The sequence below is a fragment of the Schistocerca gregaria genome, chromosome 1, assembly GCF_023897955.1.
Source record: "Schistocerca gregaria isolate iqSchGreg1 chromosome 1, iqSchGreg1.2, whole genome shotgun sequence".
Taxonomy (NCBI): domain Eukaryota; kingdom Metazoa; phylum Arthropoda; class Insecta; order Orthoptera; family Acrididae; genus Schistocerca; species Schistocerca gregaria.
In genome coordinates, this window is record NC_064920.1 from 1,179,122,234 (window position 1) to 1,179,149,178 (window position 26,945).

At 41.3% G+C, this 26,945-nt stretch overlaps 1 protein-coding gene across 1 annotated transcript in view; it reads left to right on the forward strand.

Moving 5' to 3' along the window:
* The window catches only part of LOC126297570 (Down syndrome cell adhesion molecule-like protein Dscam2), a 647,360-nt gene that overhangs the window by 398,359 nt on the left and 222,056 nt on the right, over nucleotides 1–26,945 (forward strand). The window contains exons 11-12 of the mRNA XM_049988565.1: nucleotides 637–788; nucleotides 13,787–14,065. Coding sequence (XP_049844522.1) covers nucleotides 637–788; nucleotides 13,787–14,065 — 431 coding nt within the window. The remainder of the gene's footprint in view (nucleotides 1–636; nucleotides 789–13,786; nucleotides 14,066–26,945) is intronic.

Below are 26,945 nucleotides of genomic sequence, written 5' to 3' on the forward strand. Positions count from 1 at the left end.
TGGACAGAGAGAGGGAGTTGAGGAAATGGACAGAGAGGGGAGAGGAGGAGATGGACTTTTAGAAGAGGGGAGAAAATACATACTCAGACAATACCACCAGGTTCTCAGCTAATTGCATTAGATTTTTAGTCACCAGTGTAACAGTGCTGGCTGATAAAAAATAAATAAATAAATGATTCAAGAAATAAAAATAATTATATACTTTTCAGACTGATGAAGGATGCAATATATCAGTTTGTGAAAAAAATATAACAGAAACAATAATAAAGAAGACATAATATGCATTGGTCATTTATACAGAACGGGTGACAACAGATTAACCAAACAGATCCTCAAATACCTCTTGCAAACGAAGTCACGAATAAAATTCAAGCGGCCAAAAAATATTTACAAAGAAACAACTTACGACGAGAAAAACAGCAGACAGAGACTTTTCATACTAAAGATGATTCAGATGGAAAAGAAGGAAGAGAAAATAGATTTAAAATGACGTGAGGAGATGAAAACGCACAACAGTGAAAAGGAGGTAGCAATAATGGAGAGGCAGGAAGATAAAAGAACACGATATGATTGATTCAGAGTGGCTCGTGGAACTCTGAAGGACCAACAAGAGGAAAAATAACGATTTTGTTGCAGGTACACAATCGGGCAGTATGTGGATCAGCGAGGCGACGTCGTAAGCCACGTGAACATATCATCCGTGCGGGTCCAAGATGGCGGCCTCTACACGTGCAGTGCTACCAACTCCATGGGCACCGTCTCCCACGACGCCAGGCTAAATGTTTATGGTCAGTAACCCGCTGTTTGCACTAGCACTGATTTTTTCATTCAATGTTTGTAAAGACTTTACTTGTACCTTGTACTTTGTTTTAGCCTATCGGAAATGTCATTTGTAGATTCATTTACAACCAAATTTATGGTGTGTAGTTGGGAGTATTTACGGTACTATTGTCATTTCCTCGCCGTTTCCGATCCAATCGCGAATTGTGCATGGGAGGGACGGCTGTCGGTCAGTCTCTGTGAGCTCCGGTTTCTCTCATTTACCACATGAGGTCATTTCAGGAACTGTATGTAGGAGATGATCGACTACTCTTGGAAAGTACGACCTCAGAATTTCAAAAGTAAATCTGCGTGATGCACAACGCCTCTCTTGTAGTGTCTGCCACTTGAGTTTGCCGAACATCTGCGTCATGCTATCGTGCATGCCAAACACAACTGTAGCAAAACTCACTGCACTTCTCATAGTCTGATAGTTTCTGTATATTAATTCTGCTCGTCAGGGAGCACACACTGACGAGGAATAATTAAGAATTGGGCAAACAAGGGTTTTGTGGGAAGTCAACTTCGCGATTCAGTTGCAGTTGAGATTCTCTCAATGAGTCTCAATATGGTATCTGTTTTTACTACAAGTTTTATGTGGTCGTCCGCTTTAGGTCACTGCAGAGGCTACGCTCAGATGTTTTATCGTTGTTGTTTACTGTGATTTTTCACCTATAGTGTAATCGAACAGTAATGCAGTGCTATCTATTTACGTGCAGTACGGTACATTCATTTAAACTGAGTATTAGAAGCTACTCTCTGCACTAAGCTTCGGCCCCTTCAGGTCTTCCTGCGTTTGGCTACGGTTTTCCGCGCTGGAGCTTTCCCTTACAGAGTGAACCCGAACTCCACCAAAAAAACTGTCTAGTTTTTCTGAGTATTTTTGTAAAAGGGACCTAGGGTCACTGGTGGCTCGATAATTAATAATGTTCATGATTTATTCGGCTCGTTTCTCTCAGTTACCTATGTTTATGTGTAACTACCATCACTGCAGAGCAAACATCATAATAAGCCCTATAGCCTACAGCAACAAATAGATACTTTTACAGTTGAAGTATTTACTGGCCAGCGAACATTAGAACAGCTTAAATCACCGTACCCTTGTGCTCAGGAAAAACTGAAGTCCACAGGAAAACAAAAGAAGTAGAACGCAGAAATGCAACTCATGATTGGGAAATGCTAGTTAGTACATAAGTAATTGATATAATGTTTTCTTATTTACAGTATGAGTATGTGTAGCACAGTACAGTAAGCGATACCCTGTGTAGTAAAGGCAGTCATTGACAAAAAAGCTGCATAATCATTGATTTCCTTTTACTGTGGTTGAAAGTAGTCGCAATGCTACTGAGGCAGAAAAACTCTACAGAGAGCGAGACTCTGAGAAAAGAAGGGAAAAAAACACCTTTCCTATTGATGCTTCCCAGTCTTGTTGTAACGTTTCAGGAAACGGCATTGTCAATTGAAGCAACACAATTCTGACAGAGCTTGGAAAGACGAGGCTGCCGAAGTTACTAATCTCGCTTTGTTCCAAATAATTCAACATGAGCACGCCTCAACCTGAACAGATGATCGTCAATCCTATAAACCAGTTTGCATCGCACTCTAAGTCACTAATTCCCCTTATCATATTGGCCGTAGATGACCATCGTTTTCGCCTTCTCTTCCTTGGTGTATATTCTACTCACAAAAATCTTCAACTTAAGACAGCTGACTGAATTACCAGGGTACATTTCCATTCTCATTGCTTTTGCTTAGTGTCCCATGTACTACACGAGGATAGGTGGTACAGGCGAGTCACACTCATTTTTGCGTTTCGTTTGTAATAACGTTATGTATACGTTAACGATACTCTGTGATATGTTTCCGAACAGGTCTCGAGGAGAGGAAGTGGATTACCGAGTAAAAAATACAGGATGCTGTTTAAAAAGATATAGGAAAGAGTGTTGTATTCTGGAACACTTTTCAGTCTTGTAATGGATGTTTTTCCTTATTACATTTTTAAATGATCGCAACCACCTTTTGTATGGTGCTGTCTTTCATGAAATTACAAAACTTTCTCTATAGAAGTAATGTTTTCCAGGAGTGATAAAATATTTCACGTTCATGGTCGTGTACCTAGGGCAAATAATCTACTGAAATTAAAAAACGTTGCAATCGAGAAAATCATGACATTTCTTTATTTAATCGTCTATTTGCTACATAATCATTTTACAGTACAATACGAATGTGGGAAACCAACCAGCTAAAATCGATACTGGTATTTTAGTTCTCAATAACCGGTATTTTTCGGTTTTGTTTGGCCTCGGTTATCATAGGTGTTTTTTTTTTTTTTCTTCACTTAAAACTTCCGGGCTGATAGGCCGTGGTCGAAGTATAAAACTCTCTCCTGACGTTTTACCATGATTCCGGTAAACGAAGCTATCTTACGGATAGCGGATATTTTTCCTACCGATATTGTGGCATTATTCCGACACTGACTCACCACAACCTACTTTCAATACAATAATAACTTTTATGAACAGATTGACGGGGTGGCTATGGGCAGACCTCTCAGTCCTGCTGTGGCTAACTTATTTATGGAGACTTTTGAACAACGTGCGTTGCAGACTGCCAGTAAGAGACCAGCCAGATGGTATCGCTATGTCGATGATACGTTCGTAGTATGGACACACGGAGCAGAGGAGTTGGATGCCTTCCTGACACATTTAAATAGCATTAATCCGAAAATCCAATTCACCATGGAGACGGAAAGGAATGGGCAATTGAACTTCCTGGATGTGTCTGTGGTTAAACGACGGGTCGGAACGTTGGGCCATAAGGTGCATAGAAAGTCCACACATACTGATCGTTATCTACACAAAGAGTCAAACCACCACCCTAGACAAAAAAGAGATGTAATGAAAACTTTGGTAGACAGGGCGTACAAACTTTGTGAACCTGTTTATTTAAATGATGAGATTGAACATCTACGCTCAACTTTCGTGACGAATGGCTATTCTAACAAGGATATAGATCGAGCACTGCGCTCTAGGCAGAGAATAAGGAGTAACGACGATCAACAGTGGTCCAAGGGCAAAGTTTTTCTTCCGTTCATTAGTAAGGTCACAGACCGCATTGGGAAAGTTTTAGGCAAGTATGGGGTGGAAACTATTTTCAGACCCACGAGGAAAATAAAAGAATTTTTAAGGTCAGCAAAAGATGCACGACACCCTTTGGCTACACCGGGGGTATATAAAATTCCTTCTAGTTGTGGACAGGTTTACATCGGTACCACAAAGAGAAGTGTGAACACCCGTCTTGTTGAACATAAGAGGAATTGCCGCCTGGGTCACACGGATAAATCGGCCGTAGCGGAAGGTGATCATGAAATAAAATTCAGCGAGACGAGCGTCATATCAAAAACCTCGCATTATTATGTACGCTTGTATAGAGAGGCTATCGAGATTGATAAACATCGTAATAATTTTAACAGGAAAGACAAAGGTGTTAAACTGGATAAAATTTGGGTGTCAGCGTTGCACCGCAAGAGTGACGATCGATTACTTCCAATCGAGAATGTTGGCGTTACCAGAGACAATCTCACAGCCGACGCCACGTGATCGACAGTGGCGCCCTCTGTACTGCCTATATAATCAGCGCTTCCTGGAGTTCTTTTCGCAGTTCGCCGCTTTACCTCCGAGGATGTCTCCCGCAGTCGGAGACGAAACGTCAGGAGAGAGTTTTATATTTCGACCACGGCCTATCAGCCCGGAAGTTTTAAGTGAAGACAATACCGGCCGTGAAAGCTTACACGGTGTTTTTTTTGTTTTTTTTGTTTTTTTTTTAATGACCGGTAAAAAAACTGATATACCAATCAGCCATAGCAGCAGTGCTAAAATTTTTAGTTTTTAAATAAACTTTTTAAGGAAAACGAGTAATTTTTATTCGTAAAATTTCCATTTCTTTGAAATCAGCGTTATAATAGAACATGGGAAAAGCTTTCAGTGCTCTTTTAATAACAATGCCGACAGAAACGAGCAATAAACACATGGCAGAAGAACTGGCACAGCACGGCTGAGACAATGCTTCAACTATTACGATACGGCGTGGTCTATTAGACGGTACACGTGTACCTGCCGTGTGCAAACCTTGGCCCATCTGGTCTATGTATGCGTTTCTCGCTTTCATCGTCGGACATCAGTTGTATTACAGAATAACACCATCCATACAATGAAAAGTATCTTACGACGTACGGTATCTATGACACACAATGATCCGTTTGCTTTAAAAGGTTAAAAGCGGGATTAGCCACAAACAACTCACATCATATGAGGAGAAAACTTAAATATTAACAGTTCATTGATAGTTTACGATAAAAATAGAAAGTAGCTAATCTTCTGCGCCTGTCTACATAATATGTGCTGTAGCTCATGAAAACGGAGAAATTAACATGAAAAACAGCTTTCTTCAACCTCAGTTCTCACCCTTCAGCACTGACTATTTGTAATGCCCAAACAGATTTTTGAGCCGAGTTCCAAAAGTTAGAATCAGTAGGAGACTACTACTGATTCCTTGTAGTATTCGATCACTTATCGCATTTCGAGAAAATCAGAGGACGGTGGACGCACTAAGTTTATTGTTATGTGCCTATTTAATTTAATATTTTGATAAATGATAATTAAATGAAACCCTCAGCTGCCGTTGATATATCTCGATCGGGACAGCTGGAAATGTGTGCCCCGACCGGAATTAGAACCTGCGATCTGTTGCTTACATGGCAGACGCTCTATCCATCTGATCCATCGAGGACACAGATGAATAGCGCGACTGCAGGGACTTATCCCTTGCACGATTCCCGTGAGGCCCACATTCCCAACTGTCCACAATTCTACATACGTAATGTATCTAATAGATATTTGCCCATCCACAATACTACGTAAGTAATGTACCGAATAGATACAGTATTTGCCCATCCACTCATTACTCGCGACAAATAAGGTGACGATTCCCGCAAGAGTTCGGGCAGCCTGTGCGCATTGGCACAGACGGAGGCCTATGGCTGGGTAGCCTTTAACTGTATATGAAGACAGTAACTGCACTCGAAAGAACAGACACCACTGATGACCGTGCAGCTTCTCTAGAAAAAAATGATAACTAATTGAAATCCTCAGCTGTGCCCTTGGTGACTCAGATGGATAGACCGTCTGTAATGTAAGCAGGAGATCCCGGGTTCTAGTTCCGGTCGGGTCACACATTTTCAGCTGTCCCCATCGAGGTATATCAACAACACCTGTCGGAAGCTGTCAATTAATTATCATTTGTTCTAGAGAAGCTGCACGGTCACCAATGGTATCTGTTCTTTCGAGTACAGTTGCTGTCTTCATATATAATACACTCATGGAAATTGAAATAAGAACACCGTGAATTCATTGTTCCAGGAAGGGGAAACTTTATTGACACATTCCTGGGGTCAGATACATCACATGATCACACTGACAGAACCACAGGCACATAAACACAGGCAACAGAGCGTGCACAATGTCGGCACTAGTACAGTGTATATCCACCTTTCGCAGCAGTGCAGGCTGCTATTCTCCCATGGAGACGATCGTAGAGATGCTGGATGTAGTCCTGTGGAACGGCTTGCCATGCCATTTCCACCTGGCGCCTCAGTTGGACCAGCGTTCGTGCTGGACGTGGAGATCGCGTGAGACGACGCTTCATCCAGTCCCAAACATGCTCAATGGGGGACAGATCCGGAGATCTTGCTGGCCAGGGTAGTTGACTTACACCTTCTAGAGCACGTTGGGTGGCACGGGATACATGCGGACGTGCATTGTCCTGTTGGAACAGCAAGTTCCCTTGCCGGTCTAGGAATGGTAGAACGATGGGTTCGATGACGGTTTGGATGTACCTTGCACTATTCAGTGTCCCCTCGACGATCACCAGAGGTGTACGGCCAGTGTAGGAGATTGCTCCCCACACCATGATGCCGGGTGTTGGCCCTGTGTGTCTCGGTCGTATGCAGTCCTGATTGTGGCGCTCACCTGCACGGCGCCAAACACGCATACGACCATCATTGGCACCAAGGCAGAAGCGACTCTCATCGCTGAAGACGACACGTCTCCATTCGTCCCTCCATTCACGCCTGTCGCGACACCACTGGAGGCGGGCTGCACAATGTTGGGGCGTGAGCGGAAGACGGCCTAACGGTGTGCGGGACCGTAGCCCAGCTTCATGGAGACGGTTGCGAATGGTCCTCGCCGATACCCCAGGAGCAACAGTGTCCTTAATTTGCTGGGAAGTGGCGGTGCGGTCCCCTACGGTCTTGGCGTGCATCCGTGCGTCGCTGCGGTCCGGTCCCAGGTCGACGGGCACGTGCACCTACTGCCGACCACTGGCGACAACATCGATGTACTGTGGAGACCTCACGCCCCACGTGTTGAGCAATTCGGCGGTACGTCCACCCGGCCTCCCGCATGCCCACTATACGCCCTCGCTCAAAGTCCGTCAACTGCACATACGGTTCACGTCCACACTGTCGCGGCATGCTACCAGTGTTAAAGACTGCGATGGAGCTCCGTATGCCACGGCAAACTGGCTGACACTGACGGCGGCGGTGCACAAATGCTGCGCAGCTAGCGCCATTCGACGGCCAACTCCGCGGTTCCTGGTGTGTCCGCTGTGCCGTGCGTGTGTTCATTGCTTGTACAGCCCTCTCCCAGTGTCCGGAGCAAGTATGGTGGGTCTGACACACCGGTGTCAATGTGTTCTTTTTTCCATTTCCAGGAGTGTATTTTGATTCTATGTATCTTGTAACTGAGGTAATCAACGTTTTTCAATCTTTGTTGCATTTCTACGTTTATTACAGGAAATAACAGGAAATGTCAAGTTAAACTGGAGTTGAAAAAAATAGATATAACCGAAAACCGATTGTTTCACCGATAACCGCAATCCCTAACAACTATCAGATTGTGAGATAAAATTAAGAATATGTATTATCGAAAAGCAATTACAAGTTAAAGGCCTTTTAAAATAGAAGCTATTGGGCTCTTACACAAACTTTCCGTTTTCAAGACAGGTAAAATTGTTAAGACATTAAAATAACTAAATTCGTTTGCAAATATCACATGTTTCATTGTGGAAGACCTTTTTCTATGTAAGGAACAAGGTGGTGCACGGCCGACGAAATATAGCATATCGTCCACACATTCTATAACTAGTTTTAAAAACAAAGAATTTTACATGCCAAAAATTTTCCTCAGAGCAGCTTTAATATATCGTACTACACTTAAATTTGTAGAACTCAAAATATTTACAAATGCTGCACAAAACTCATCATGTCTCACAACAACAAAACTGTAGAAAATGGCGGGAACTGCTCATGACGGACTCTCGAGCGATTCCGAAATGTGTCACTAAATTGTAGTACCAATAAAAAACTACAATGTGCTTCGAGGTACAGTATCCTCAAAGTACAACACTGTACCCTACTACTGTTCATATCTGCGTAGCGAATAAAGTTATAGGAGTGGCAATCATAGCGGTTAATGTCTCCATGATACAGTCTTCTATTTGCTTCTAGACAAAATGTCATTTGATTTCGTTAAAACAAATGGAATATCATGTATACTGGATGAAATGGAGCTATATCGACATACTTTTAGAGGTTGTTCACTGATACTTTCTTACGGTCTCCGTCTCGTTGCGGAGCTATTGTGTTTCGTTTGGGTTCTTGCTTTGTATTTGTATCGCACAGAAAGTAGTGTACAACGGTGCACATGTAGATGGTATGTTAAAAGTAGTAACGCCCTCCTTACCTCGTTGCCCTTAAGTTTCCATTTAGCACTGCACGATTGTGGCTAGGGTTTTGTTTTCCGATAGTGTTAGCTGCGCGTAAACAGCGTGTTTACGACGTGTAGGAGTACCGAATCACCCCCCCCCCCCTGAACCACGACCTTGCCGTTGGTGGGGAGGATTGAGTGCCTCAACGATACAGATAGCCGTACCGTAGGTGCAATCACAACGGAGGGGTATCTGTTGAGAGGCCAGACAAACGTGTGGTTCCTGAAGACGGGCAACAGCCTTTTCAGTAGTTGAAGGGGCAACAGTCTGGATGATAGACTGATCTGGCCTTGTAACACTAACCAAAACGACCTTGATGTGCTGGCACTTCGAACGGCTGAAAGCAAGGGGAAACTACAGATTTAATTTTTCCTTAGAGCATGCCGTCCTCTTGGGTAAAATATTCCGGAGGTAAAATAGTCCCCCATTCGGATCTCCGGGCGGGGACAACTCAAGAGGACGTCGTTATCAGGAGATAAAAAACTGGCGTTCTACGGATTGGAGCGTGGAATGTCAGATTCTTTAATCGGGCAGGTAGGTTAGAAAATTTAAAAAGGGAAATGGATAGGTTAAAGTTAGATATAGTGGGAATTAGTGAAGTTCGGTGGCAGGAGGAACAAGACTTCTGGTCAGGTGAATACAGGGTTATAAATACAAAATCTAATAGGGGTAATGCAGGAGTAGGTTTAATAATTAATAAAAAAATAGGAGTGCGGGTAAGCTACTACAAACAGCATAGTGAACGTATTATAGTGGCCAAGTTAGACACGAAGCCCACGCCTACTACAGTAGTACAAGTTTATATGCCAACTAGCTCTGCAGATGACGAAGAAATTGATGAAATGTATGATGAGATAAAAGAAATTAATCAGGTAGCGAAGGGTGACGAAAATTTAATAGTCATGGGTGACTGTAATTCGAGAGTAGGAAAAAGGAGAGAAGGAAACATAGTAGGTGATTATGGATTGGGGGAAAGATATGAAAGAGGAAGCCGTCTGGTAAAATTTTGCACAGAGCATAACTTAATCATAGCTAACACTTGGTTCAAGAATCATAAAAGAAGGTTGTATACATGGAAGAATCCTGGAGATACTGAAAGGTATCAGATAGATTACATAATGGTAAGACAGAGATTTAGGAACCAGGTTTTAAACTGTAAGACATTTCCAGGGGCATTTCTATTGGTTATGAACTGTAGATTAAAACTGAAGAAACTACAAAAAGGTTGGAATTTGATGAGATGGGATCTAGATAAACTGACTAAACCAGAGGTTGTACAGAGTTTCAGGAAGAGCATAAGAGAGCAATTGACAGGAATGGGGGAAAGAAAGAAGTATAAGAAGAAGAGTAGCTTTGAGGGATGAAATAGTGAAGGAAGCAGAGGATCAAGTAGGTAAAAAGACGAGGACTAGTAGAAATCCTTGGGTAACAGAAGAAATATTGAATTTAATTGATGAAAGGAGAAAATAAAAAAAATGCAGTAAATGAAGCAGGCAAAAAGAAATACAAACGCCTCAAAAATGAGATCGACAGGAAGTGCAAAATGGCTAAGCAGGCGTGGCTAGAGGACAAATGTAAGGATGTAGATGCTTATCTCACTACGTGTAAGATAGATACTGTCGACAGTAAAATTAAAGAAACCTTTGGAGAAAAGAGAGCCACTTGTATGAATATCAAGAGCTTTGATGGAAACCCAGTTCTAAGCAAAGAAGGGCAAGCAGAAAGGTGGAATGAGTATATAGAGGGTCTATACAAGGGCTGGATGTAGATGAAGATAAATGGGAGGGAGATACGATACTGCGTGAAGAGTTTGACAGAGCACTGAAAGACCTGAGTCGAAACAAGGCCCCGGGAGTAGACAACATTCCATTAGAACTACTGACGGCCTTAGGAGAGCCAGTCCTGACAAAACTCTTCCATCTGGTGAGCAAGATGTACGAGACAGGCGAAATACCCTCAGATTTCAAGAAGAATATAATAATTCCAATCCCAAAGAAAGCAGGTGTTGACAGATGTGAAAATTACCGAACTATCAGTTTAATAAGTCACAGCTGCAAAATACTATCGCGAATTGTTTACAGACGAATGGAAAAACTGGTAGAAGCCGACCTCGGGGAGGATCAGTTTGGATTCCGTAGAAATGTTGCAACACGTGAGGCAATACTGACCCTACGACTTATCTTAGAAGAAAGATTGAGGAAAGCAAACCTACGTTTTTAGAATTTGTAGACTTAGAGAAAGCTTTTGACAATGTTGACTGGAATACTCTCTTTCAAATTCTAAAGGTGGCAGGGGTAAAATGCAGGGAGCGAAAGGCTATTTACAATTTGTACAGAAACCAGGTGGCAGTTATAAGAGCCGAGGGACATGAAAGGGAAGCAGTGGTTGGGAAGGGAGTCACACAGGGTTGTAACCTCTCCCCGATGTTATTCCATCTGTATATTGAGCAAGCATTGAAGGAAACAAAAAGAAAAATTCTGAGTAGGTATTAAAATCCATAGAGAAGAAATAAAAACTTTGAGGTTCGCCTATGACATGGTAATGCTGTCAGAGACAGCAAAGGACTTGGAAGAGCAGTTGAACGGAATGGACAGTGTCTTGAAAGGAGGATATAAGATGAACATCAACAAAAACAAAACGAAGATAATGGAATGTAGTCGAATTCCTGCGTATCTCAGTCAAGAATTCAAAGTAAACTAATGCTTCATGGACATTACGTGAATGATAAAGGCTCCATCTGGTGGGCTGTGAAAGAATTAAGGCGATATTATACAGGGTGTACATAAAGTCCAGGAACACGTTCAGTTATGTATTGCACAAGAACCAAACATTTTACAGAATTCATACATATGTCATTTTGAAGAGAAACCACGAAAGTTTTTTTTAATGTATACCTCCACATCGTAGTTTGGTAATTTGCCGAAAGTCAGCGCTAGTCTCAGACTTGGCGATGGATCAGCCGTGCTTCAGAAGGAAAAAGCTGTTTCACGAAATGGCCTCGCTGATCTCCAGATCTCACTCCGTGTGACATTTTTCTGTGGGGACACATTAAAGATCTGATGTATGTACCGCCTCTACCACGTGATGTCGTTGAGCTCCGGGAGAGAATACGGGAAGCAACTGCCACAGTCGACGATGCCATGCTAGGACGAGTATGGCAAGAATTCGATTACCGCATTGACGTCTGCCGATTCATTCATGGTTCGCATTTCGAATGTTTGTAAAAAAAACTTTCAGAGTTTCTTTTCAAAATGTGATATGCATGACATCTGTACAATGTTTAGTTATTATGCAATAAATAATTGAAAGTGTTCCCGAACTTTATGTCCACCCCGTATTTTAACATCTGTGTGCAGAGGTGATCACGCTCTTAGTTAACAGACTGCGTCAATAAATTAAATAATTTTTAGTACTTTGCACGAGGGTCACTCCAAAAGAAATGCACACTATTTTTGTAAAAATACAGTTTTCATTCTGCATGTGTGAAAGTTTTACAGTGTGTAGATACATCCTTCCCTCTTGTTTCCAAACTTATGGCTCTGAGCACTATGGGACTCAACTGCTGTGGTTATCAGTCCCCTAGAACTTAGAACTACTTAAACCTAAGGACATCACACACATCCATGCCCGAGGCAGGATTCGAACCTGCGACCGTAGCAGTCGCACGGTTCCGGACTGCGCGCCTAGAACCGCGAGACCACCGCGGCCGGCGTTTCCAAACTTAGTTCAACCTGTTCCCGTGAGTGGCGCCGTCACAGCATGTCTTCAAGATGGGTGCTATACTTGACGTTCGTCAGAAGCAACGTGCTGTCACAGAATTCCTTTGCTGTGAAAACGAGATTGTGGGAAACATCCACAAGAGGTTGAAAAAGGTGTATGGAGATGCTGCTGTCGATCGCAGTACAGTTAGTCGGTGGGCAAGCAGGTTACGTGATGACAGCGGGCTCGGCAATATTGAGGACTGTCCTCGCAGCGGCAGGCCTCGTACTTCACACACTCCAGACAATGTGCAGAGAGTTAATGAATTGGTGACTGCTGACATACGCATCACAGTGAACGAATTGTCACGTTACGGTGGGATAGGGAAAAGAAGTATTTGCAGAATACTGAAAGTGTTGGCGTTAAAAAAGGTTTGTGCCAGGTGGGCTCCCATGATGTTGACAGTGGCTCACACAGAAACAAGGAAAACGGTATGCAGCGAAATTTTGGAACAGAGAATGGTGGAGATGAATTTCTTGGAAGAATTGTGACAGGTGATCAAACATGGCTCCATCATTTTTGATCAGAGACGAAGAGGTAATCAATGGAGTGGCATCATGCAAATTCACCCAAGAAAAAAAAATTCAAAACCTCCCCTTCTGATGGAAAAGTTATGGCTACGGTGTTTTTCGATTCTGAAGTAGTCTTGCTTGTGGACATCATACCAAGTGGAACAACCATAAACTCTGGCTTATATGTGACGATACTGAAGAAACTTCAAGCTCGACTGAGTCGTGTTCGACCACATCGGCAAAAGCAGGATGTTTTACTGTTGCACGACAGTGCACGGCCGCATGTCAGTCAAAAAACGATGGAAGCGAGCACAAAAATCGGATAGACAACACTGAAACACCCGCCTTACAGTCCTGACCTGACTCCATGTGACTATCATCTCTTTGGGAAACTAATAAGACTCTCTTCGTGGAACAAGGTTTGAAGATGATGACTCCCTTGTGCACGCTGCCAAGCAGTGGCTCCAAGAGGATGGTCCAGAATTTTTCCGTGCGGGCATACAGGCGCTGGTTCCAAGATGACGTAAGGCAGTTGAGAGGGATGGAAATTATGTGGAGAAATGAAAATACTGTTACTAAAGGATGTATCTACACACTGTAAAAATTTCTAACATGTAGAATAAAAGATGGATTTAAAAAAATACTGTGCATTTTTTTTTTTTGGAGAGACTCTCGTATAAATACACTGTCTCAAAACTCCTAGTATTTCACAGTAGTTTTTTTTATTTTTTACGTATTTTCAGTTATAAGAATGTATTGGCGAAGGCGAAGCCTTTCTGGAATACGTTTCGATCCAAATGAAAACATTATTTGCAACACGGCAGCTGGTAGGGGAGCCGCTCTGTTGAGCTGAGCGCCTGATTGCCCTGCAGGCCCGCCGTACGTGCGCCAGCTGCCGCAGGCTGTGCGCGCCGTGGCCGGCGGGCCGGCGCTGCTGCGCTGCCCGTACGCTGGCTACCCCGTGGCGGAGGTCTCGTGGGAGCGCCGGGGAACCCCCGTGTCGGCCGGCCTGCGCCACGAGCTGCGCGACGGTGGCGCCGCGCTGCGGATCCTGCGCGTCGACCCGGCGGCCGACGCGGGCGCCTACGTCTGCAAGGTGCGCGGCGCCGCCGGCAAGCTCGTCCGCGGGGAGCTGCTGCTGGCCGTCACGCGTGAGTAACACTCCCCCTAAACACTGGACGCCGCGCAACGGCGCGTCCAAACATCTCACAGTGCGTTTCAAATGGCGGTTAATTTTTCACTGAATTTGGGTACCCAGCAGCGAAAATTCTTCAAATTATTGCACCCTTCCTGCAACTCTCAATTGTACTATATTTGTTGTGCCATTAGGCTAACATTGTAGTGGTGGATACACCGATCCCTGCCAGATACCGAAGTTACGGCACTAAGGGCGTGGTTAGCAGTTGCAAGGGTTACTATAGTTCAATTCTATCTTGGCGGTTCGCGCATGGCCGCCCAGACGCGGGAGATTGCTGCGTTGCCAGTTGTACGCGACAAGAGAAGCAGCGCCATAGTGTAGTTCGCAAACTTACGTTTATGGGGGAGTGCGCAGTTTATAAAGTAAAGCCACCATGGCCGCATTAACCCTTTCGCTCCTACAGAGACGTGCTCCCCGCATTCCGCGATGTGCGCGATTTTGTCATCATTGCGACGCTCGCCTGTGCAGACACAAGGTGTTTCGACTGCTTTGACACACTTTATCATTCGAATTCACAAAAACTATTTGGCCCAAAAATTTGATTTTTACACATCTTCTTGACTGATACCTTCCCCCCATAACTGTCTTAATTTTGTTTAGATGTTCAACGCAGTTATTGTGCAGCATTACATGTAGTAAACCATTGCACGAAATTTTGAAGAGTTTGCAGAGGTAAAAGTCCATAGCGTATACTTTCCTTATCGTCGATTTTAGTTGCCACTAGAAATTTCAAAAAATTACATTCAAACGGATAAAATTCATGAAGTAAGACACTTCGATATTGTTTTTAAATAAATAAAATATTAAGCACCGATCAAGGTTTCAACTCAGAACCTTTCGCTTAGCATCCACACACTTGAACCATTACGCTAACGCAGCTCGTCATTCAATATACCTCCTAGAAGTTTTAAATATAATGCAAAATACCGACAAACACTGTTGGTATGATTATGAATTACTCACGTTTCGTCGAAGTACAATAGGAAATAAACAATTACCGCTGTTCTTCATTGCGAAAAAACGGTTAGTGAGAATGATACAAACACCTTTCCTTGCTATCGCCTGAATTAGTAGGCTTATTGCTTGTTTGGTTTAATTAATTCATAGAATATGAAGCAATTGGTATAAAGAATGCTTTTTCCAAACTTTCTATAAAAGAAAGTCTGCTATCAAGACATTGCTTTTGTTCAATTACTTTATTTATGACTGAACGTTTCTAAAACGTCTTTCTCTGTTCATTGGCTGACTGTGTTTTGTGACGTCAGATGCGCAGAACGAACCTAAACTCGGCCGCCGTCATGAATGAAGCGCACTTTATCTGGCTCTGCGTGTGGTGTTGGCAAACGGGGTGCGCTCCACCCTTGAGAGGCCAATTGAGGACCTACCTGACTGAGAAGCTGTGGGGCGGCGAAGAAGTTGTCGAATGAGTTGTTTGAATGTTCATTTCACGTAACAGACTATTGCCGATGCAACATATGTGGGACGGCGAAGAAGTCGTTGTTTAATGTTGAATGAAAGTTGAACATTGCCACCTTAAATCACGCGAGCCTGGCAACTAATTTGGTGGCCAGTCAGAAAGCGAAGGGAAACTTACTGACCTTAGTTCCCAGTCTGCACGGCCACATTCCTGTACAGCCCAGCTAAACGAAAAATATCCACAGTTCTTCACGGGATTAGGGCTGTGTCAATAAAATTTAAAGTTCCAAACAAGATTTTATTATCTTAAAGGCTCACACAAATTACTCGAAACTTCTGAAAATGCTAAAGACATTAAATATTGTTAATTCAGCCAATCGTTTAATAGTTCAGAGGCGACTTCTACAGCAAGTTCCTCCCGAATAGTTCATTACTCTAACTAACGGTGCTCTATTAATAGTTCGCAATAATGTTAAAAAAAAAATTAATGCTCGCCTTAAAAGTGGAGTTAGTCACCACTTGCCACGCGGAATTATACTTCACACGGACGGCACAATAACAGTTTGTTACCGAAGTCTAAACGATCCAGGACGGTGTACAGTCCTCGCGATTTTCAATGTCCGTTTACATTGCTAAGTACGCGCATGTCACTGCCCGCTATGACGTCACCCGAGGCGAGGCGCGATCGGACGTCAAGCTCGCGTGGACTAGGCGTTGGTCTAATGCGGAGTGAGCTTCCTACTGCCTCTGCCGCTCTTTTTATATAGCTCCGGCGCGTACCGCCAAGAGAGCATCTGTTCTTTCCGTTCCTATGCAGATGCCTGCAGCCTCCAAATGATCGCTATCTCAGGCACATAATCTTAAATATCACATTTAATAATAGCTTTACAAACTTCTCAATTTTTGTATACATACATCTGAGCAGTACAGAAGCACGTAGAAAATCTCAGCCCGCTAAAATTAAAACTTTACTCTCTAGAATTTTTACAATGGAACTAACGGTAGATTGTTACCTCTGAACTATAGCTTTATCAAGACTTGTATCAGCTGTTAATTATGCTACAAGACTAAAACTTGGTGTAGCTTTGTTAATTGTCCTATCTGATCATTGGTCTTAAAGAATTTGTTTTATCATTAAAATTTAAAGTACTTAATCTATAATGCTTATGTACATTTTACTCACAAAAGTAGTTTTTACTAAATTACTAAAAAACTAGAGGAGGTAACTGATTGTGGTATTTCCATTATTATTATTAGGGTGAACTGAAGCATCCTACCAATTTTCAATATTGTAGCTCTATTATTTCGCGCCTCTGATTTTTCCGAAAAACGCGGATTCTGGAGTCAATTTTAGTTTTATGGTTTTGGAAACCAGCACCACTCATTAATGACTTCTTACTGCACCTTCTCACCAAATTTTGGCTTCCTAGCGTCATTATTTAGCGCCTCCTATTTTTCTTTCAAAACGTGAATTTTACGTAAGCTACTAATTTTATAACATTAAGATTTGTTACCTGAAACATTATTACATAGAACTATACTTTAACAAAGTTTTACACACAAATCTTAATTTTTACTTTTATGTTAAATGTGGTGCAATACTATATGCAGGCGCGTTACGATGACGTGGCGCTACTAGCAGTGAACTAGGGTAAGTCCCGTGCACTCGCTCGCCTCTGTATCTTATACATGATACAGCGCTTGCTTTGCTTCATCACCCCCTTTTGAATTTTCGTGAAAATCTATTTTTGAACAAAATTAAATTTCTAAAAGAACAAACAAGCGATGGATTACTTTAGTATACCTCTTTCAACTTAAGTTGCTTCTTCTTAGGAAATTCCTTATTACTACATACACAAAATAACCATACTCATATACACATAGAAAACCTAGTACTGAAGACATTCACAAATTATTTACATACATTTACATGGAAATATAAATTTTTCAATGGTTACAAAATAGTTATTTTTTTTTCTTTAAAATCAGTCTCTTCCTGAAAAAGAAAATACACACGACTTTTATCACTGCAACACACTCACATTTTTCTTTTACTATAATACTCGGCACTGTGGTGGGTGTCCTATTGTAACACTCATTTAATTTCACTGATTGACAAAATTGTGGGAGGAAATTGTATTCACTGTGGTTTGCATCTCTACTTCCAATCTCCCTACCGCTTGTTGTCAGTCATTCATGCAGCCTGCATGTCCCTGAGAAACAGACAATACAGTCTAAGTTTCTGTTTTCAACTTATATCTAAGGTAGGACAAAGTACATTTTATAGTTATATTCTGGCACTATTTTACTAATTGTGAAGTTGTCAGAAAGACATTTAGCACTAAGTCGTATCTGATACAATAGCTCCTACTTTCTTCTTTCATAAATAATCTTTTAGGTTCCTAAATAGTGAAAATTCTTTTAGCAAATTAATATATTAAGATCTTGCTTCAACTTAGAAAATTGAGTAACCTTTTAGTTTTAATGTACTCTGGCTTAATTATCGTATGGATTAGTTCATCCAAGAAGTCATTTGCTGACCAGCACTTTGCTTTATTGTATGAATTACTAAAGAAATTAGTTATTTTCAGTATACCGATTCCAAATTTCTGCATTTTCCAATATTCGTGTGTTTCTGTTGTCTGTTTAACTATTTATTTGCCTCAAGCAAGATTTAGCGTTTTTCACCATTTCACGAGACGTGAGGGAATTATTCTTTAATCCTACATCATTTACTTCAATTTACTTACTTCACTTCTTCACCTTATTCATTTTCTCCCTTTTCTTCCAGATTCAAAAATACTTCATTTCTCCACTTCTTTCTCCCTTTTCCTTTTGTCAGCCTATTGACGTCCTGTTTCTATATATTTGGTGCGATCCTCACACCACTTCCACACATCTCCATTTATTTAATTCTAAAACGCCATTGCTTGCCTCTATGAGCATTACCTTCTTACGCTGTTTTCCTTCAGACAACCTTATTTCTAGCAACATACTACCTTCTGCATAATCTCATGGATTATTCATATTCATACCGTACTTCGTATACTGCAAAGTGTCTCTCTTAGTTGTAGTTTCTAACCCTTTACAATTACATGAAATATTTTAATTTATTTATTTTAGCCATGTTTGCCTCTTATTGGTACTCAGACTTTTGTTTTGCCATTCACTAGGTAGATCCTTACTAAGAATACTTAAAACCTAATAGCATATATACAACATGAAGACATATGTGATTCTTACCTGTTATGATAGACCAGAAGAAGGGAATGAAACTTGAAAAGGAAATAAAGTTTCACCCAGCTGGGACTGCACGGTACGCCAAACCGTGTATCCGCCAAAGAGTGGCAGACTCCCTACAGTAATTAATTACTGTTAATTTTAAATTCCTTTAGGATGTGTCTCTCTTCAACCTTAGCACTTTCCTCATTCTGACTGAAAACCAAATTTTCCTGCAAGTATCCTTTATTCTTTATTACTCTAATAGGCAGTTCCCAAGTTTCATTACTACCGCCTATATGACTTCCTATAAAAGACTCTCTTATCACTTTAGAGTCAGGTAAAGTTAAAATTAAGTTGTTCTGATCAAAATTGATCTTTCCCTGGTACTTTGATAAGAAATCAGTACCAATCAACATATCAACACTTAAGCCTAGCACAATCAAACAAGGATGATCTATTACTACGTCATTTATACCAATGGGTATCAAAGCTTCGTGTTGAACTGGTCTAGAGACTTTTCCAGTAGCACCTATAATCTTTAAGCCACTTACTTTCATAACTGTTAACTTCTCTTTATTGGGTATGGTGTCAAAAAATGTTTGTGATAAAGCACTTGCTTCACTGCCACTGTCAAGCAGACAACGCACAGTGACTCCTGATATGTTTACTTTGATAACAGGGTGAGTTATTTTACATTGAACAGGTTGCTCACACACCTCGTCTAATAAATCTCGTTCTATGTTCTTCCAGCTAAAGTAATTCTGATCAGTTGCAATTACATTTACATTTACATCCTGGGGCTCATCATGCTCTATAATCTTAGCTGCTTTCTCTAATCTGTCCACTAACTTTAAATCGAAGCATCTGACGACTTTTTCTACTTTTGTTTGCTGCACATCAGCCAAACTATCCTCTACCTCTGAGCAACTGCGTCCCTGCGCAATATTGCTGTTCATAAGAATGTCGTCACCTTCAACCATTTGTGGCACGTTTACACAGCTACTAGATTCTTTCACCTCGTTACTATTTCTACCCCCTTCATTCATCATTTCCTCCTCTCTAAAGTTTTGCAGTACTGATTCTACTTCTGCTACTTCTACTTCAGCTTTTAGATTGCCATTTTCATCGAAGATGTAAACTTTTACTTCATCATTATTCCCATCAGACTCAAACCCATTATCTATTTCTTCCCCATTATCTACCTTGAGTTCCTGTTCTTCCTTGACCCATTTTTCTAGTGTATCCAAAATACTATCCACTATTTTGTGAGAGTGGCTTAACACATCACTGGTATTATCTGTATTTATTTCGTCATCCATGTTGTCTGTCTGTGTATGTTGGCTGATTGTCTGTGTTTCCGTTACTGGCTGTGTTACTGTTACCGCCTGGTGAGCGCCAGTTTCCTCATAGACGGGATTTAGTTTCCCACACGCGGCCTGTTGTGTTCATCTGTGACACCACTAGATATAGTAGCATCATGACTCCCTTCTTGTCTTAATGGCATAGTATTTACTTTTCCACTTTCGTCATAGTAGTTGTTACGAAAGCGTGGTGAGTATCTACCCCCTCTTCCTCTGCCACGGCTTTGGTTTCGATAGTTTGTTTTGGTGTGCCTAACTTCCATATTTCTAACGTTCACGTTTCCATTATTTTGTACGTGATTGTTAGAAGATTTGTTATTCTGCTGCACCTGCTCCTCAGCAGCAGCTACTCTTTCCACTCTTTCCAGATATTCAATAAATTTGTCTATATTATCTCTAGGGGCGGAAATGATCCTCTTCTGCCAGTACCACGGCAGCTTACCTTCTAAACCCATAATGATCATATCTGGCTTCATCTTTTCTGTCAAATGTGACAGTCTTGAAACCCACTTCCTAGCGAAATCCTTTACTGATTCACGCCCTGGGAAAAACTTCTTACCACTCCAGAATTCCCTTAACACATCATTTTGTTTGTTATGTGACCAGTATTCGTTGAGAAATGCAGACTTAAATTCAGATAAAGTTTTACATTTGATCATTACATCCGCTGACCATCGCAAAGCATCACCTGACAAATGACTTCTTATAAATGAAATTTTTTCTCTTTCTGACCAAGTGTTGGGGAGAACATCCTCAAAGTCATTCCAAAATTCAAGAGGGTGAATGTACTTATCAGGATCAAAGCGCAAAAACTGTCGACACCCTATAAAAGCGGCGTCAACTGAAGTCACATGCTGTACAGTAGAATGACTAGAATTAACAGAGGTTACTCTATTTTCTAGGTTAGCAATGTTAGTATTTAATTCCTCTACTTGTGACTCTACTGCTTCTATCATGGCAGAACATCTTTGTTCCACTGCACCACGAATTTCGGTACAGGTTTCTTTTACTTTCTCAATGTTTTTCTGACAAGTATCTACTTTAATTTGTACCTCTTTAACTTTGTCAGAGCAAAGTTTGGACTCGTTGCTCAATCTTTCGGACAACCTCACTTCCAAAAGTTCATCTGCCTCTTGATAATTTTTTTGAATTTGATCTATTTCACATCTACACTTGGTTTAAGAATCATGAAAGAAGGTTGTATACGTGGAAGAACCCTGGAGATACTAAAAGGTATCAGATAGATTATATAATGGTAAGACAGAGATTTAGGAACCAGGTTTTAAGTTGTAAGACATTTCCAGGGGCAGATGTGGACTCTGACCACAATCTATTGGTTATGACCTGTAGATTAAAACTGAAGAAACTGCAAAAATGTGAGAAATTAAAGAGATGGGACCTGGATAAACTGAAAGAACCAGAGGTTGTACAGAGTTTCAGAGAGAGCATAAGGGAACAATTGACAGGAATAGGGGAAAGAAATACAGTAGAAGAAGAATGGGTAGCTCTGAGGGATGTAGTAGTGAAGGCAGCAGAGGATAAAGTAGGTACAAAGACGAGGGCTGCTAGAAATCCTTGGGTAACAGAAGAAATATTGAATTTAATTGATGAAAGGAGAAAATATAAAAATGCAGTAAATGAAGCAGGCAAAAAGGAATACAAACGTCTCAAAAATGAGATCGACAGGAAGTGCAAAATGGCTAAACAGGGATGGCTAGAGGACAAATGTAAGGATGTAGAAGCTTATCTCACTAGGGGTAAGATAGATACTGCCTACAGGAAAATTAAAGAGACCTTTGGAGAGAAGAGAACCACGTGTATGAATATCAAGAGCTCAGATGGCAGCCCAGTTCTAAGCAAAGAAGGGAAGGCAGAAAGGTGGAAGGAGTATATAGAAGGTTTATACAAGGGCGATGTACTTGAGGACAATATTATGGAAATAGAAGAGGATGTAGATGAAGACGAAATGGGAGATACAATATTGCGTGAAGAGTTTGACAGAGCACTGAAAGACCTGAGTCGAAACAAAGCTCCCGGAGTAGACAACATTCCATTGGAACTACTGACGGCCTTGGGAGAGCCAGTCATGACAAAACTCTACCAGCTGGTGAGCAAGATGTATGAGACAGGCGAAATACCCTCAGACTTCAAGAAGAATATAATAATTCCAATCCCAAAGAAAGCAGGTGTTGACAGATGTGAAAATTACCGAACTATCAGTTTAATAAGCCACGGCTGCAAAATACTAACGCGAATTCTTTACAGACGAATGGAAAAACTGGTAGATGCAGACCTCGGGGAGGATCAGTTTGGATTCCGTCGAAATGTTGGAACACGTGAGGCAATACTGACCTTACGACTTATCTTAGAAGAAAGATTAAGAAAAGGCAAACCTACGTTTCTAGCATTTGTAGACTTAGAGAAAGCTTTTGACAATGTTGACTGGAATACTCTTTTTCAAATTCTAAAGGTGGCAGGGGTAAAATACAGGGAGCGAAAGGCTATTTATAATTTGTACAGAAACCAGATGGCAGTTATAAGAGTCGAGGGGCATGAAAGGGAAGCAGTGGTTGGGAAAGGAGTGAGACAGGGTTGTAGCCTCTCCCCAATGTTATTCAATCTGTATATTGAGCAAGCAGTAAAGGAAACAAAAGAAAAATTTGGAGTAGGTATTAAAATTCATGGAGACGAAGTAAAAACTTTGAGGTTCGCCGATGACATTGTAATTCTGTCAGAGACGGCAAAGGACTTGGAAGAGCAGTTGAACGGAATGGACAGTGTCTTGAAAGGAGGATATAAGATGAACATTAACAAAAGCAAAACGAGGATAATGGAATGTAGTCAAATTAAATCGGGTGATGCTGAGGGAATTAGATTAGGAAATGAGACACTTAAAGTAGTAAAGGAGTTTTGCTATTTAGGAAGTAAAATAACTGATGATGGTCGAAGTAGAGAGGATATAAAATGTAGACTGGCAATGGCAAGGAAAGCGTTTCTGAAGAAGAGAAATTTGTTAACATCAAATATAGATTTATGTATCAGGAAGTCGTTTCTGAAAGTATTTGTTTGGAGTGTAGCCATGTATGGAAGTGAAACATGGACGATAACTAGTTTGGACAAGAAGAGAATAGAAGCTTTTGAAATGTGGTGCTACAGAAGAATACTGAAGATAAGGTGGATAGATCACGTAACTAATGAGGAGGTATTGAATAGGATTGGGGAGAAGAGAAGTTTGTGGCACAACTTGACTAGAAGAAGGGATCAGTTGTTAGGACATGTTTTGAGGCATCAAGGGATCACAAATTTAGCATTGGAGGGCAGCGTGGAGGGTAAAAATCGTAGAGGGAGACCGAGAGATCAGTACACTAAGCAGATTCAGAAGGATGTAGGTTGCAGTAGGTACTGGGAGATGAAGCAGCTTGCACAGGATAGAGTAGCATGGAGAGCTGCATCAAACCAGTCTCAGGACTGAAGACAACAACAACAACAACATTTGAAAGTACTATGCATTTTAGTTAACTGTTGCCCTACTTTTACTTGAATGTCATGATGAATAGCATCTATCTTATAATTCAAACTATTTCATTTTGATTGCAGTTCTTCTTTTAGTTCTTTATTACTATCCTCAATTTTAGCCTCAATTTTATTTTCCAACCCTTTATTACTAACCTCAATTTTATTCTCCAACTCTTTATTACTATTTTCAATTTTAGCCTCAATTTTATTTTGGTTTGATTCGAGTTTGGCAAACAGTATTTGCATCCAATCCGGAGCTTCTACCTTGATACTTTGTATCTCTTGACTTGACTGAGCTGGAGATATATTGAGCTCAGTTTCACTACCTGACAAAGTTAGCAACTCTACTGGCTCCCTTTTGACTTCTATTTCACTTATTGATTGCATCCCTGCACTCTCATTTAAATTAAAGTCATAATTTACTGGTGACAAATTACGTTCTAGTTCAATATTTGAGGGATTAATGGAACCATCCTCATTAAACTCAATTCCTGATCCTGAGGATTCTTGGTCAGAGACCGGTTCCCTTCTGAAATGTACACTACTTTCCATATCTTTTAGTTTGTTAGCAGCAGTTAATAAATATTTTAAAAGTCTTTGACTTAACTTAAATGCTTGATTTCGACGAATGATGTCGTCGCGGTGTACCAGCAATCGTGATGCGACGCGTCGCGACGTATTGAAGGCAGCAGCAGCAGCTGTAGCGTCGAGTACCGCCACAGGAATCGCCTACTGCAATAGCTCCAGGGGGGAGCAGCAAGGCACCGTTGACCGCTCGGCGCAGCCGGCAGCTGTCTCGCAGATCAGCGCAGCTCCGCGATGACGCACCGTCTTCCTTTAGTCTCAGCGCCGTCGGCAGCCGCGATCCAGCATCGTCGCCTTCCTCACCATCGTCACTAACCAACGTACAGCGGTAGACACTTATTGTTTATACACTACACCCGCCTTTACTGGTAACACTGTTCCCACACTAGTTCAATTCAGTGTCCTGTTATTGCCTACCGAGTTCGTTAATTTATACCAATCGCTTTCACACATCGAGTACTTTTATTTGCTTTTAATTCAGTTTTCCCGGCCGATAAGCACCATATGTGGGGCGGCGAAGAAGTGGTCGAATGAGTTGTTTGAATGTTCATTTCACGTAACAGACTATTGCCGATGCAACATATGTGGGACGGCGAAGAAGTCGTTGTTTAATGTTGAATGAAAGTTGAACATTGCCACCTTAAATCACGCGAGCCTGGCAACTAATTTGGTGGCCAGTCAGAAAGCGAAGGGAAACTTACTGACCTTAGTTCCCAGTCTGCACGGCCACATTCCTGTACAGCCCAGCTAAACGAAAAATATCCATAGTTCTTCACGGGATTAGAGCTGCTTCAATAAAATTTAAAGTTCCAAACAAGATTTTATTATCTTAAAGGCTCACACAAATTACTCGAAACTTCTGAAAATGCTAAAGACATTAAATATTGTTAATTCAGCCAATCGTTTAATAGTTCAGAGGCGACTTCTACAGCAAGTTCCTCCCGAATAGTTCATTACTCTAACTAACGGTGCTCTATTAATAGTTCGCAATAATGTTAAAAAAAAAATTAATGCTCGCCTTAAAAGTGGAGTTAGTCACCACTTGCCACGCGGAATTATACTTCACACGGACGGCACAATAACAGTTTGTTACCGAAGTCTAAACGATCCAGGACGGTGTACAGTCCTCGCGATTTTCAATGTCCGTTTACATTGCTAAGTACGCGCATGTCACAGCCCGCTATGACGTCACCCGAGGCGAGGCGCGATCGGACGTCAAGCTCGCGTGGACTAGGTGTTGGTCTAATGCGGAGTGAGCTTCCTACTGCCTCTGCCGCTCTTTTTATATAGCTCCGGCGCGTACCGCCAAGAGAGCATCTGTTTTTTCCGTTCCTATGCATATGCCTGCAGCCTCCAAATGATCGCTATCTCAGGCACATAATCTTAAATATCACATTTAATAATAGCTTTACAAACTTCTCAATTTTTGTATACATACATCTGAGCAGTACAGAAGCACGTAGAAAATCTCAGCCCGCTAAAATTAAAACTTTACTCTCTAGAATTTTTACAATGGAACTAACGGTAGATTGTTACCTCTGAACTATAGCTTTATCAAGACTTGTATCAGCTGTTAATTATGCTACAAGACTAAAACTTGGTGTAGCTTTGTTAATTGTCCTATCTGATCATTGGTCTTAAAGAATTTGTTTTATCATTAAAATTTAAAGTACTTAATCTATAATGCTTATGTACATTTTACTCACAAAAGTAGTTTTTACTAAATTACTAAAAAACTAGAGGAGGTAACTGATTGTGGTATTTCCATTATTATTATTAGGGTGAACTGAAGCATCCTACCAATTTTCAATATTGTAGCTCTATTATTTCGCGCCTCTGATTTTTCCGAAAAACGCGGATTCTGGAGTCAATTTTAGTTTTATGGTTTTGGAAACCAGCACCACTCATTAATGACTTCTTACTGCACCTTCTCACCAAATTTTGGCTTCCTAGCGTCATTATTTAGCGCCTCCTATTTTTCTTTCAAAACGTGAATTTTACGTAAACTACTAATTTTATAACATTAAGATTTGTTACCTGAAACATTATTACATAGAACTATACTTTAACAAAGTTTTACACACAAATCTTAATTTTTACTTTTATGTTAAATGTGGTGCAATACTATATGCAGGCGCGTTACGATGACGTGGCGCTACTAGCAGTGAACTAGGGTAAGTCCCGTGCACTCGCTCGCCTCTGTATCTTATACATGATACAGCGCTTGCTTTGCTTCAAAGCAGCGACACCAGTTCACGAAAACAGACCGATGTGTAGACTCCACATCCGCGCAAAACCACATCCGATGACACGTTTGGGGTTAGAATGACAGGTCCGTCACTCAGTTCGGTTGCACCCTCAAAGACCTTTTCGAATGGGGATAGAGGGTTGAATTCTTATACCATTTCAGCCTTAGCCTTTTCAAGTACAACTTAAGTCAAAAGTCAGTAATGACATTGTGTCACACTAACCACTTTTTCCCTTATTGTCCATCCCACTTGCCCCATGTGACCGAGTGTTGGGCAATCAGTTGTACACTCAAAACAGTCTTCATTCAAGGGATTTATACATACACAGCACAATAACAATAGATTCAAAGGCAACATATAAGATATATGTAAGTATGTATTACACCAGGAAACGATGGAAAGGCTTCATCCCGCCTTAGCGCTTAGTGGCTCACACCCCACAACAGGCCACAGCAGTCCGCCCACCCCACCGCCGCCCCACACC